Raw genomic sequence first — 14548 nt, 5'->3', positions numbered from 1 at the left:
TATTATTCATTCTAAAATTAGATTTTTTTTTACCTAACAAAATTATCTCTCAACTCTTTCCATGTAAGCTTGATTATTTATCCAAACTCTACTGATTTAAATGTCTACCTCATGGTTTTGAAAAGTTCCATAATTATGCCATGATTCAGGAGAAGGAAATGCATATTCCCATGTAAATAGATACTGAGGTTGTTTTCAACTTTCTACTATTAGAAACAATTCTGGGGCTCTCTGCTCTGCGGGGAGCCTGCTTCCTCCTCTCTGCCTGCCTCTCTGCCTACTCGTGATCTCTGTCTGTCAAATAAATAAATAAAATCTTAAAAAAAAAAAGAAACAATTCTGCAAAGGACATTCAGGAACATATATCTTCATGAATATTTGTGACTATTTTTTTAGGAGAAATTTTTAGAAGCTTTCCCAACATTTCTGCTGGAAGTATGCATTACTTTTATCATTAAACAAAGTAAACATTTTATTTTATTTTATTTTATATATTTTTTAAAGATTTTATTTATTTATTTGACAGACAGAGATCACGAGTAGGCAGAGAGAGAGGAAGAGAAGCAGGCCCTCTGCCGAGCAGAGAGCCCGATGTGGGGCTTGATTCCAGGACCCTGGGAACATGACCTGAACCAAAGGCAGAGGCTTTAGCCCACTGAGCCACCAGGCACCCCACAAGGTAAACATTTTATTAAAAAACATTTTAAAACTCTCATGAGGCAGCAGCATCAAATGAGGTTACATGGCTGGGTCCATGTCACGAGAGAGGGTCCTGGGTCAGGGCCTAGCATATAGCTGGTACACCGTAGGTATTTAATGTCTGTAAGATATATAAAAATCACTCCAAGACATTGTTAACAATTCTTTATGAAAAGTATTGTTATTTCCACCTTACAGTTGAAACATCTCAGAGGTCAGGTCTGAGTCCCACAAGTTTGTTTCTCAGGAAAAGCCTCAAAATGCCAGATAATACTGGATTGGTAAGTAATACAATACTTGTAGTACGTCTTCTTCAGTAAAACTGGGGGTAGAGAACTAAATCTTCAACACCTCTATATTTCCATCATCTACACTGATGCCTAGCAGTAGTAAAATGCCAGGTAAATATTAGTTCTTCTTGGCAGAACAGCATTCACTCTTTCCTTTATGAACGAAATCTTGGTTTTTGTATAAGACCCCCCACCTCTTGGGGAAGATGTTCTATCCCTGATCAAAGGGGAGCTCATAATCTAACTTGCCTGCCAGTGGTTGATTTAGGAAAGGAGGTGCAGAGAGAGGCTTTCTTAACAGTTTCTTCATCCTTGAAAGAATAGACATAGCCTTTCCCATTAGGCCTTGTCTGTAATTGTGAATGGATTTGGTATCTGTCAGAGAAGTCAGCCCAGGGATAAAGCTAACACAATGAGAATAGCAGGGCAGAAAGATGGAAGGAACAGGATCCTTGATAGTAACAAAGAATTAACCCTGGGGATTTCTCATTTCTAAGATATTTTTTTTGTAAGCTAATCTAGACATGTCTAGACATTTTGTTATATAAGATAGTAAGTGTCTTTATTATTTAAGCCGGTGAGTGTGGGGAATGGTGAGGGGGGTAGGGAGATTGTAATGGTTATTTGCAGGTATTTGGAGCTAACTGACAAATTGTTCTTTCGGTTTGCATGACCACATCCTTGATGTCCCAGAAATATTTTCTAATTTTTGACCGAGGAGAAAAAAGTGTCAGTAGGTTAGCCTTAAAAATAAAATAGCCAATTATTTTAGCAGCAAAATGAGTGTAATCAGGAATAGCAGAGGAAATGCAGTTTGGGACTTGTAAACACCAGTAAAACATAGTCAAGATCCAGAGAACAAGTGAGAGGGGTCTGCTTTTATGGAGGAATGGAGAAAGCTGGGTGGGGTAGTTTTGAATGAAAGCTTATGGAAGAAGAGCCAGAGATCAGGGTTGTGGCTACTTCTCAGTGGTTGAGATGTGTCAGTTTCTCACTGGCTGGGTTGTTGAGGGGCAAAGGGAAAATCTTCACTCTTGCTGTTGTAGTAAAGTAAGCTTCTTCCTCTAAGCATATATAAAATAAACTGCAATGCGTGGTACATGCATGAGAGCTTCCTTCTTCAGGGCTGCCTGACTCCGTTGTGAACAAAGTCTTCTTTTATTCATTTTCACATTTCACCTTTCTGTTCAAGATGTTTCCTTGAAAACATCACTGATCAGGAGTCAGTTTTTCTGCATTTAGTGGTTTTGTCCTTTGGTGCCAGAAAGGACCTTCCTTGGTTGTCATGACCCATGTCAGAGGCAAAGTGCACAGACTGGAAAACATCGAGGTCACACCTGAGTAACAAGGAAGGGTAGGAGGGAGAACTCTCAGGCATTTTCCTTCTGAAGTTTATGCATTACCAGGGTTTTAAATAACCATTGGAGATCATCTCAAAGTGCTGAGTTAGCATCTCCCTATTTGGCATGCTGCTTCTACAAAGACTTGACAGGCAATAGGTACAAAGTTTAAAAATGATTATGCAAAATGAAATTAAAAGTAATGTGACAAATCCAGTTTGGGTGATGGCTCTAAACCAGGAGCCCAGATCTAGAGGTAACCAGAGAAAGAGGCCAAAGGACATTACATGAAATTTATTGTAGCCAATGTGCTTGTTCCCTAATTTTGTGCTGTTGGGGGTCTAATACCCCACAAGAATTTATCCATACAGGACAGGTGGTATTGCCTATTCAAACACCTCCTTGTTCAGCAAGTAAATAACCGAGGGCTATTCAATCATCCAAAACTACTTTAGGCAGCAAGTCAAGTGATTAGTTTTGGGCTGCTATTGTTTTGGCTGTGGTTGACTAACTCTCCCAGTATTAGGAAGAAATTCCTGATCGTCTCTTCCTCAGCAAACCCAGAGTCCTGTATGCTTCCTAGAAGTTTCTGTTTAAGATGGCCATGAGGGTTTAGTGGAGTAGACCAGTGGTAGGCTTCTGACTTGTTATGAAGAGAAAACAGAATAGTAAATACAGGAAGAGCACATTGCCCTTTTCATCCTCCAGCTGTCAAGACAGTGACCTGCCCCGAGTATAGGGGCCATTATGAAACCTCCTCACATAAAGGAGTTGCCAAGTACTTGACCAGTGAGGTGAGTTTCCCAGTCACTATGAAGTTTGAGGGGGGTTACCAAGTAGGTATAATATTTTATAATAGGATTTTTAGCCATAGAGGACACAGTAGCCTGCATACAGGGAAAAGCTTCAGTCCAGTGAAAAAACATACAAACCATGACTAAAACATAATTTATCCCTGAGGTGAGAAAACCTGAATGAAATCCATTTGCTAAACCTTGAATGGCCCATTGGGGAATTTAAAGTGTCCAGTAGTGATGGTTGTATTTTGTGTTTCTCTAGGTTGTATTTTGGGCAGGTGGGGCAAGAAAATAGGCACTTTCTGCAGTTCTGTCATTATTTCCCCACTAGTCTGGGTTCATAAGAGTTATGATCTTATCAGTGAACCAGCGATTCAATGCATGTACAGTAGTAGTCAGTAATGGGAGTTTTCTGGACTCTGATAGGACTGGATTTCTATTTGGGCCAAACCAAATTCCTCTTTTTATTGAACCAACAGTTATGAGGTTTCCAGTTTTGTTTTCCCTTTCCTGGGACCAATTTTTGAGCATCTCTAGTAAACTTTTCTCGATTATCATTGGGGGAACATTTCTGTGGACCGTGACAGAGGCATGGTTGTTCATTCTTCTGAGTGCAGTGTTCTTGTAGAAACATCAGTGAGGAATGCCCAGGGACCGGAAAAATCACCAAAGTGGGAGTAGAAGTATGGCATCTAATAATACGGCTTTTTGAAGGTAAGAACCATTTCAAATTTTATCTTAGTTGGAAGTATGGAAGCCTTGCTGTTTCCATAGCATTCCAAAGTCATAAGCTACTCCAAAGGAATAGCTCCTGTCCATATGGATATGGATCCTTGGCTAAATGCAGGCCGGAGTGAGAGCATACAGTTCAGCCTGTTGGGATGAGGTAGCCAAAGGCAAGGTACCTCAAGAACATCAAAGAGTTGCAGCTGTATAGCTTGCACAAAATGTATCATTTTTACCTTTTAAATAAGAAACATCAGAAAACCATGGAAAGTCGGCATGATAAAGCAGTTTCTGTAAGTCATTATGGGAATCAGAACGTGGTTTGTCAGTAGTAAGCAGCAGTGAGAGGTTTTGTCCATGGAGGGAGAAGAATCGCAGGGTTAAACTTATTGAACTGAGGAAGAATCTGGTAAGTAGCAAGAAGATTTTATAGCAGGTGAGGCAACCAGATGAAAGGTAGTGAATACGGTCAGCATTTAGAAAGGCTTCTACCACATGGAGTGCAAGAATAGTCGTGTGGGGGGGGAAATCTCATGATTATTTCTTCAGTGGCCTTCACTAAAAGGACTGTGGGAGAAATGGTCTGAGACAAGGGAGGGTACCCTTGTACAGTAGGGTCTAGTTATTGGCTATGATACACACCCTTTGGGTAAATGTGGTCCCCATGTTTTTGGGTGAGTACCATAAGAGCATTCCTTTATTTTTAACGTACAAAAAGGGAAAAAGAAGAAATTGATCATCACAATATCCACGGGCAGAGGGATTTATTAAGCTTTCCTTTTAAGGCTTTATTTATTTATTTATTTTCCTTTAAGGCTTTAAAGGCCAAGTCATCTTGATCTTCCTAAATAATATGGTCAAGTTAGTAGTTTTTTTAGTATAACATCTATGGGATGGGCCATAAGAGAGAGATTTGGACAGTTTCCACAATCAGTAGCTAGCTAATCCCCCCAAACCCTCATAGTTGGTACCTAGCTTTGAGTTTGGGGAAATTCAAGATGCCATGAACCCTATTTGGATCTAAATGAGGTCCTTGTTCCAAAATCAGGTGCCCTAGATAGCAAACCTGAATTTGAACAAAGCACAATTTTATTATTTTTTTTAAAGAGACTTCATGTCCCTTTAAAGCTAAACGTTTTACCAGATGAATGCTGTTCACCTGTGAAGAGGCTAGGAAAGAGACCAGAGAAGGAAGTCATCTAAGTATTGTAATAATGCACAACCTCCAGGAAATTTTGTATCATTTAGATCAACCTTTAAAGCTAGTGAGACATAAGAAGGGGTTTCAGGAAAACCCTGGGGCATTACTGTTCAGATTTTTGGTTGTTCTTCCCAAGTAAAGGCAGAGCTATTGGCTGGTCTTATGCACTGAGCAGTATATAAACCAACCAGTTAAAAAATGTGCTTTCAGTGGGGGATGGAGGCTCATAAATAGGGGAATCGGTAAAACAACGTGGTGAAGGATGACGACACTGTTTACGGCTCAGAGATCCTGCACAAAACTCTATCTGTAGCCATTCAGTAGCATCAATGAGTCAGGAGTCTAAATGATAGCAACGTTAACAGGCAAGAGGAAACTAATGGCAAAGAACAACCCTAGTTATTATTTATATTCAAGCCAAAGAAACACTTTTCCCATGGATTTTTGTTGAAAGAGCACTATGTGATATGAACAATATCCTCAAAAGACATTTTAAACTGAAAGAGTTATGAGTTTTATAGGAATGCTTATTAAAAACATCCCTCACCAGGGAACTTGGACTACATCCTCAGAGGCTGGCAGTGATATGATTTCTGTAAACAATTAAAAATCACTTTGGCTAAGGTTGAAGGTGGAGGTGTGGGTTTGCCGGAAAAGGGCACAAGGGAATATTCTGAAGTAATGAAAATATTCCGTATCTTGATTATGACTACTCAGATATATATATATATATATATATATACTCATGATATTTATTAAAACTCATGAACAGAACACCAAAGGAGTGCATTTGCATCTCGATTAAAAATAAAAACAAAACTCTCAGGCCAAGTCTGGATAATTACAGCCAGAAAAATGGGCATAGCAAATTAAAATTTTGGACAAATATATAGAATACTTACATACGGTGATTCTAATTCTTTTCAAGGATAACATAATTAATTTATCCAAACAAAAATACTGTTAGTTTGCTTTTATTTACTATCAGGATGCAAAAATTCCAAACTGCTACAAAATAAATGATGAGTTAAAATTAACTTATTCCTTACAACCACCATTAGAAGTAGGTGCTATTATTTCCCCATTTTATGGGAGGAAGTTCCGACAAAGGCCTTGCACTCAGGACCCTTTCCGCAGTATTTGGCCACACCCTGGCTCACGATAACCCACAAAAGCTCGACAGACCAAAGGTCCCCAGGCATCAGCAAAGGGCTACAGGTGAATCATCGTCACTCAGTCCGAGTCCGGTTCTCTGAACGGCGACATTCCGCTAGAGGCTGCGCAGCGCCGTGGCCAGACCAGGTATCTGGTGACACTCTTCCCGTGGCCCCCGGCGGGGCTCATAACGGAACGCCGCGGCCGGGAAGGCATTCAGCCCCCACCCGTCCACTTTCCGGCGAGCCTGGGCCCCCGAACGCGGCTGCGCGGCCCCGCCCCTTCCCTGTGCGCTCCACGGGCGGCGAGGTCGTTCTGCGCCTCCACGTAGCGGATCGGGGCCCTCTCCGCGCACCCTGAACCCCCGGGGCTCGGCCCCGCCCTCGTCTCCCGAGCGCTCCCGAACTGGCGATCAGGTACTTGTACCCGCCGCCCTGCCGGCCGGGCGTGGGTCCCGCCTGCCCTCCATCCCGCCGACTCTCCTCGGCCGGGCCCCCGCACGCGCCTCCGCCTCCCCCAGAGACCCGCGCGTTCCGCGCGCTCGTGTCCGCCGGGTGGTGACCAGGCGCGCACCCACGCAGCCCCTTGCCCAGGCGTGTTTCCTCATCACCACCACCAAAAAAGAAAAATTAAGGAGGGGGTGGTGGGGAGGAGGACTGTCGGGAAGCTTCTGCCCAGAGCTTAGTTTTGAAGTTTTGAATTCGAATATATAGTTCGGGGCCAAGAGTGTGAACGGTAGAAGAGCAGTTTAAGCAGTAATGGTGTTCTGAAAGCGGAAGGCTGAGAGCAGTACGTGTAAATGTTAAAAGAGAATTTCCAAGGAAAGAGACGGTCATCGTCCCCCACCCCTGCTTGCAACTCCCAAAAACACACTTTTGGGTAGAGCCAGAAGGAATGGCAGAATAGAATCTGGGACATTGGGGGAGGGAGACAGGGGGTTAAAAGTTGGTCCTTAAAAGCCAACTAAGCTGGTCTCCGAAGGTCTCAGGAGCCCAAGATGGGAGCCCCTACTCTCCTATTTATAGACGGGAAAATCCAGGTCCTGAGTGCATGGCTGTCCACAGCCATACACCTGATTCTTGGCAGAGCCAGGTGTAGTAGCCCAGAACACCTGTTCCTAGGCATTGTTTGTAAATAATAAAATATGGAAATTACGTTTTACAAATATCCTTTATGAGTCAAGAAACTCAGCAAGGTCAGTAAGTCCTGTTTGGTAAGCTCAGCCTGTCTTCACCATTTACCCTTCTCCAGGTGCTTGCCGCCCTGCCCTCCCTGGCCCACAGAAGTGCAGTCCACCGGCAGCCAGGCGTTTAAAAGTGCCTGGTCCCTGCGAGTGAAGTAGGTGGGTAGGTATGGGGTAGATGGTGGAGGGCTTTGAACATGAATGATGCAGGCAATAGGGCGTGATGAATATTGGAAAGCACATATGGTACCTCGCTCACCAGGGGTTAGATTTGTCGAGGGAATATTAGGTGAGATCCCAAGACTCTAGAAGCCAAATCATTAAGCAGAAAGACAAAATTAAAATACTGCTGTTGAAAGGAAGGTTGTGGGGAGAAAGGTTCTAGTTCAATAACAGAAAAATCTTTTTCCCTAGTTGACTATGAATGAAAATGGTGCTTACTATGTGTTAAGCACTGCTGTAAGAGCTTTACAAAAATTAATTTATTTACTTCTCACAGCAAACCAATGAGGTTGTTACTATTTTGTCACCATTTTAGAGAAGTAGAGGCTGAGGTGCAAAGAGGTTGCCCAACGTAAGTAGATCTGTGCTGAGAAGGAGTGGCCTGAAATCTGAAGATTTGGGTCTCAGTGCCTCCATCATTGGGTGTGTAAATTTATCCTCTCTGAGCCTCCGTTTTCTTATCTGCAAAATGCATATTGTCGTCCTGGCCTACTACTGAGATAAAAAGTGCAGGTACTTTACAAACTGCATTGCGACGCCAATGGAACATACTACTATTTAATAAAGGAGGAATACACTTCCAGGCCAAATCCCAGTGAAAAAGAGAAAATTACAAGCTTGGTTTGACTTGTAGAATTTAAGGGCCTTGCCACTCACAGGCAAAGATGGAGTCATAGTTAAAATCGTTGGCTGTGGAACCCTGTGACCCAGCAATTGCACAACTGGGTATTTACCCCAAAGATTCCCAAAGATGTAGTGAAAAGAAGGGCCGCGTGCACCCCAGTGTTCATAGCAGCAATGTCCACAATAGCCAAACTCTGGAAAGAGCCCATACACCCTTCAACAGACGAGTAAAGAAGGTATGGTCCATATATACAATGGAATAATACTCAGCCATCAGAAAGGATGAATACCCAACTTTTGCATCAACATGGATGGGACTGGAGGAGATTATGCTGGATGAAATAAGTCAAGCAGAGAGAGTCAGCTATCATGTGGTTTCACTTATTTGTGAACATAAGGAATAGCATGGAGGACATAAGGAAAAGGAAGGGAAAATAAAAAAACAAAGCGGGGGGTGGGAATCGGAGGGGAACATGAACCATGAGAGACTATGGACTCCGAGAAGCAAACTGAAGGTTTTAGAGGGGAGGGCAGGGGGGATGTGTTAGCCCAGTGATGGGTATTAAGGAGCATATGTATTGCATGGAGCACTGAGTTTTATATGCAAACAGTGAATCATGGAACACTACATCAAAAACTAACAATGTACTATATGATGACTAACGTAACATAATAAAAATTTTAAAAAATTATTTTTTAATTTTTAAAAAATTAAATCATCGGCTGTGAAGTCAGATGGACCTAAGCTGTAATCCCAGCCCTACCACTTATTACCTCTGTGACCTAAGACAAGGCACATCACGTTTCTCATACTGCATTCTCTTGGTGATCCTCAATGTACTCACCTCTAAAATGGGTCTAATTGTTTATAGAGCAGTTGTTAGGCTTGAATGAGATGCACTTAATACAATGCCTACAGGTAGCGAGTTCTCAATAACATGTAGATAGGGCCATTATTTTTTTTGATTCTTCTTTTTCCTCATCTTCTATGTATCTTAATATTCCTACAGGGACAGCCTCACCATGTGTGAGGGACTGATAGAGAGGTATGTGGCTGCCATGGTGCTGAGTGCAGCTGGAGATGCCTTGGGGTACTTCAACGGGAAGTGGGAGTTTCTCCGGGATGGGGAAAAGATTCATCGGCAGCTGGCCCAGCTTGGTGGTTTGGATGCCATAGATGTGGAGAGGTGGAGAGTCAGCGATGACACGGTGATGCACCTGGCCACAGCAGATGCTCTTGTGGAAGCCGGCAAGGTCTTGGATTTGGCTCACCTGTATTCCCTACTTGCTAAGCATTACCAAGACTGCATGGAAGACATGGATGGCCGCGCACCAGGTAAGTGCAGCCAGTGGAGGTCATGGGCAGGTGGAGGAGAATACAGCAGGCCCAAGGCACTCATGGGCAGGTGGAGGAGAATACAGCAGGCCCAAGGCACTCATTAAAAATGTTAACTGAGGGTGCCTGGGTGGCTCAGTGGGTTAAGCCGCTGCCTTTGGCTCAGGTCATGATCTCAGGGTCCTGGGATCGAGTCCCGCATCGGACTCTATGCTCAGCAGGGAGCCTGCTTCTCTCTCTCTCTGCCTGCCTCTCTGCCTACTTGTGATAAATAAAATCTTCAAAAAAAATTGTTAACTGAGATTTCAATATCAAGGATTTTTTTGTAGTTGTGATAAAAATAGAAACAATCTAAACGTTCTCTGATTTATTTAATTATGGTGATGCATTCACAGCTATTTAAAATTATGCAGATAAGTATTGACTGATAAAAAAAGATACATATTAAATTAAAAAATGAGGCTTACAAAATACATAGGGCACCCAAAAGCATGTTGTTGCTCCTAACCGGTTGCTCCTTTTCCCAGCCTGGTATTCCGTCTATCAGCCTCTTTCTGGCATTCAGGATCTCCCGTGGTCAGGTTTTCGTTGGGTTCTCTAAGGGCTTGGGTTCGGAGTCTGATGGTTTTGATGGAGTCACTAGCTAGCTGGTGAAGTGATTTTTGAGCAGGGTTCTTAAACTCTGAGCCTGAGCTTAGTCACTTAAGAATAATCTTGTATGTTAAGCCTACCTTTTTGGGTTACTGTGATGTCTCAGTAATAACTGATAGAGATCCCAAGACTCTATGAATCTGGTTCTTATGTCATCCGTCTTCTCATGCTAGAGATTATAAAGGAAGTTAGGAAAAGTGTTGGCTTGGGGTTTGGAGTCAGGGGGCATTCATCATATTTGGGGGGCTTTACCTTTCCATCAGAGAAACTTAGGGACCGAACTTGGTTCTTTCCTCCTATGGAGGCCTTTGCTTCGGTTACACTGAGCCTTTGCTCTCCCTGACTCTTGCCAGGGGGTGCTTCAGTGAAGAATGCCTTGCTGCTGAAGCCGGATGAGGCCAATGGCTGGAGGATTCCCTTTAACAGCCATGAGGGTGGCTGCGGGGCAGCTATGCGTGCCATGTGCATCGGCCTCCGGTTCCCTCACCACAGCCAGCTGGACATGCTGATCCAGGTGAGCATCGAGAGCGGCAGGATGACCCACCACCACCCTACAGGCTACCTGGGAGCCCTTGTTTCTGCTCTTTTTACAGCCTATGCTGTGAATGGCAAGCCTCCCAGGCAATGGGGAAAAGAACTGATGGAGGTGCTACCAGAAGCTAAAAAGTACATTATCCAATCAGGCTACTTTTTGGAGAAGAACCTTGAACACTGGTAAGTTGGTATGTGCATGCTCCTGCTGGAAAATGAATCCGGGGGGCACCTGGGTGGCTCATTTGGTTAAGCGTCTGCCTTTGGTTCAGGTTGTGGTCTCAGGGTCCTGGGACCGAGCCCCACATCGGGCTCCTTGCTCAGTGGGGAGCCTGCTTCTCCCTCTCCTTCTGCCCCTGCCCCATGCTCTCTTTCTCATGTGCTCTATCTAAAACAAATAAATAAAATCTTAAAAAAAAAAAAAAGACTGAATCTGAGTGTACACATGCAAGCACATGGGTGCTTAGAATTCATAGATCAAAGCAACCATCCTGGTGTTCACCATCCATTTTTGTTATCTGCTGCATCCAGCACTGCTGCATCCAGCACTGCCCCTCCCCCTGCCACCTGCTGAAGGGTTTCAAGTTCAGTGGCAGAAATGGTTACCGCCATGTAGCCAGTGAAGACCTCAATGGGTAGTACACCTGCAGGGCTTCCCTGTTCTGTAGGGATCCTGTTCTGTATTCTAGCCTTCTATCGGTTTTGTGGTTATCCTATACTGCTAAGTTCATGTTACTATGAACTTTCCTGCTTATTTCCTAGAACCCATTTCTTCAGTGTTGTCATGATACACAGTGTTTTGAAATCCTTGGTTACAGTGCCCACGAGATAGGTTTTTTCACTAGCTAGTTATAAGTGGTAAAGCCACAGTTTCCCTTTTTGGTGAGTTGACGTCACATCACCTTTCTTGGAATAAAGAGGTCCAGAAGCTTTCTACTGAAATCACCTGTGGTTGTGATGTTCCAAAGTTCTATCTTGAAAAAAAAACCGATATAGTGTATAAGGAGATGATGTGTTAATTAGGCTGACTAGAGTAACCTTTGTACTGTGTATCTATTATATCATCTTGCATGCCTTAAATATATACAAGTTTTATTAAGAAAACAAAGCAGGGGCCTGGGTGGCTCAGTCGGGTAAGCGTCTGCCTTCACCTCAGATCATGATCTGAGGGTCCTGGGATCGAACCCCATGTCAGACTCCCTGCTCAGTGGGGAGTGCTTCTCCCTCTTCCTGCCACTTCACCTGCTTGTGCGCTTGCTCTTTCTCTTTCTGTCAAATAAATAAAATTAAAAAAATAATAAATGAAGGGGCATCTGGGGGGCTCAGTTGTTTGAGCTTCTAATTGTTGGTCTCAGTTTCAGTCTTGATTTCAGGGTGAATTCAGGACCCACACACTGGGCTCCACAGTGGGCATGGAGTCTATTAAAAAAAAAAAGTGGTGCCTGGGTGGCTCAGTGGGTTATAAAGCCTCTGCCTTCGGCTCAGGTCGTGATCCCAGAATCTTGGGATCGAGCCCCACATCGGGCTCTCTGCTCAGCAAGGAGTCTGCTTCCCTCTCTCTTTCTCTCTGCTTGCCTCTGCCTACTTGTGATCTCTGTTTGTCAAATAAATAAATAAAATCTTTAAAAAAAAAAAAAAGAAAAAAAAAGGCAAGTAAGTTTCATCTTTGGAAAGTGATATTTGATACTATTCTCAATTCAGGAAAAATAGAGCTTCATTTCTCACCTTTAACTTCCTGTTTTATTTAGCAGCAGGTATTGGTGCCTTGTTTATATTAATCCTTGGCAAAAATTTATTGAACAAATGGCACTTAGAGATTTTGAGTTTTTAATACAATTTTGATATTAGCACAAGAAGTTGAAGTCATCTTGGAATTCTCTGTTCCCACATCTATCTGCTACCTCTCAAATTTATTGTTTCAATTGACTGTAGAATTTTTCCTTCCTGCAGGTCCTACTTTCAAGACCAATGGGAAAAATACCTAAAACTTAGAGGGATTTTGGATGGCAAGTCAGCCCCTGTCTTCCCCAAGCCCTTTGATGTCAAGGAGAGGGATCAGTTCTATACCTCCGTGAGCTACTCTGGCTGGGGTGGCAGCAGTGGCCACGACGCCCCCATGATTGCCTACGATGCCATCTTGGCTGCGGGAGACTCCTGGAAGGAGCTTGCCCACCGAGCCTTTTTCCACGGGGGAGACAGCGATTCTACTGCTGCTATTGCTGGCTGCTGGTGGGGAGTTATGTATGGTCTGAAAGGAGTGAGCCCCTCCAACTATGAGAAACTGGAATACAGAAACCGGCTGGAGAAGACAGCCAGGGCTTTGTATGCTCTGGGCTCAAAGGAGGACACTGTAATTGCCCTTTAGTGAGATGTGATGTCATCTCTTGTTTTTTCCCTCTTGTGTAGTCCAGTTTCTTTTCACTTCTTCCCAGGTCAAGAGTTTTAACCTTATACTCCAGGAGTTTTGAGATGACATGTCCCTTGAGCACCTGAAGCTCATTTTTCCAAACTCACCCTATCCTCCCCCAAATCGGTCCCTCTTTCCATCCTAAAGAATTCTTATCTCCATTGACAGAGTCAGCGTCTCCCCAAGGTAGAAGTCTTCAAGCCTCACACTTGAGTCTTCATGTTCATCATCTAAACTTTGACTTAAGTTTTTTCTGTTTGTTTCAGGTTGAGTTCCCCAAAGGTGGACTCTCAGACAAGGATTTAAATACAAGTCATCTACTGGGGAGGTGACTCCAGGAAGTGATAGGAGAATGGGGACGTGAGACAAGGAGGGCAGGGAGGCCAGTACAACATACATTACTGAGCACGTTACCACTGGGGGCAGTGGAGTTAGTCCATCTGGGTTTTCGGGGTAAGCCATGGCTCAGAGGAGTCGCAACTGAGGAGCAAGCAAACCAAGGTGTTTATCCATCTGACAGTGGTTGAGGACATCTCCTAGGGATGCTCACTCCCTGGCACTTCTCAGCCGGCCTCTTGTGCAAGCCACACCCAGCTGTCTTTAGGCAAAGACTCAGGTGCTTGCAGCAGCATACAGTGCATCGGAACAGTGAGGGTGATAATGTGGGGTTCCAACAGCATCTCTGCCAGGTGGTTCTACCTCAGTATCCTTCACATGTACTACCTCTTTTACCTTTCTGCACCATCCATCTCTCAGCTGGATTTCACAGTCCAGGCTACTCAGGTATGAGAGGTGCCACTCCTAGGCATGCTCTGTACGTCACTGGCTGTGACACTTCACATGTTGCTGGTTTCGTTGTCCATCTGCTTGTCTTTATTCTCCTCCAGACACAACCTAGCACAGTGCCTGCGAACATGGGAGGTTCTAAATTTGTATATATGATGTGAATGTTGTTAATTAACTTGCCTGGTGCCTTAACTCCATTCTTGACTCCCTTCTTCTTGCCCTCCAGAGTTCTCTTTACAAATAACAGATCAGTCATGCTGAACTTCTACTCACAGTCCAGTGAATGTGCACCCCCTCTCCTCATTTCTTGATGCTCTTTCCTCTCCTTTTTCAACTGGTAGATTCTTACTCATCCCTCAAGCCCCAGCTCAAGTAGAACCTTCTAGGTGAAACCTGGTCTGATTGTTCAGGGACTGGGCCACTTTCTTCTCTTATCCCCACAGCCCTCTGTCTTTAGCCCTGTCACCACACTGATCCTGTCGTGTGGTCGTTGCATGTCTTCTGAGGACAGTCTCAGATTGCTTGTGAGGAATTGTTCTCTTTGTGGCCTCCCTGCCTGGCCCACAAGATACATTCAGTAAACATTACTTTGGAAGTTCA

General features: G+C 43.9%; 1 protein-coding gene across 8 annotated transcripts in view; it reads left to right on the top strand.

Annotated features, from left to right (window-relative positions):
• Window positions 1–14548, top strand: part of ADPRH (ADP-ribosylarginine hydrolase) — a 21638-nt gene extending 7090 nt beyond the window's left edge. Inside the window, exons 2-6 of one of the 8 annotated variants that reach the window (XM_059163985.1) lie at window positions 3755–3840; window positions 7460–7550; window positions 9248–9573; window positions 10578–10938; window positions 12706–14548. In XM_059163985.1, coding sequence (XP_059019968.1) covers window positions 9261–9573; window positions 10578–10938; window positions 12706–13120 — 1089 coding nt within the window. In that variant the 5' untranslated portion in view covers window positions 3755–3840; window positions 7460–7550; window positions 9248–9260 and the 3' untranslated portion in view covers window positions 13121–14548. Of the gene's footprint in view, window positions 1–3754; window positions 3841–6182; window positions 6625–7459; window positions 7555–9247; window positions 9574–10577; window positions 10939–12705 lie in introns of those variants that run through there. The other 7 variants (XM_059163989.1, XM_059163988.1, XM_059163987.1 and 4 more) reach the window with 7 other exon arrangements.

Source organism: Mustela lutreola, chromosome 2 (genome assembly GCF_030435805.1).
Source record: "Mustela lutreola isolate mMusLut2 chromosome 2, mMusLut2.pri, whole genome shotgun sequence".
NCBI classification, from domain to species: Eukaryota; Metazoa; Chordata; class Mammalia; order Carnivora; family Mustelidae; genus Mustela; species Mustela lutreola.
The sequence above is the reverse complement of the archived record's forward strand: the minus strand, read 5'-3'. Positions and strand labels throughout refer to the sequence as shown.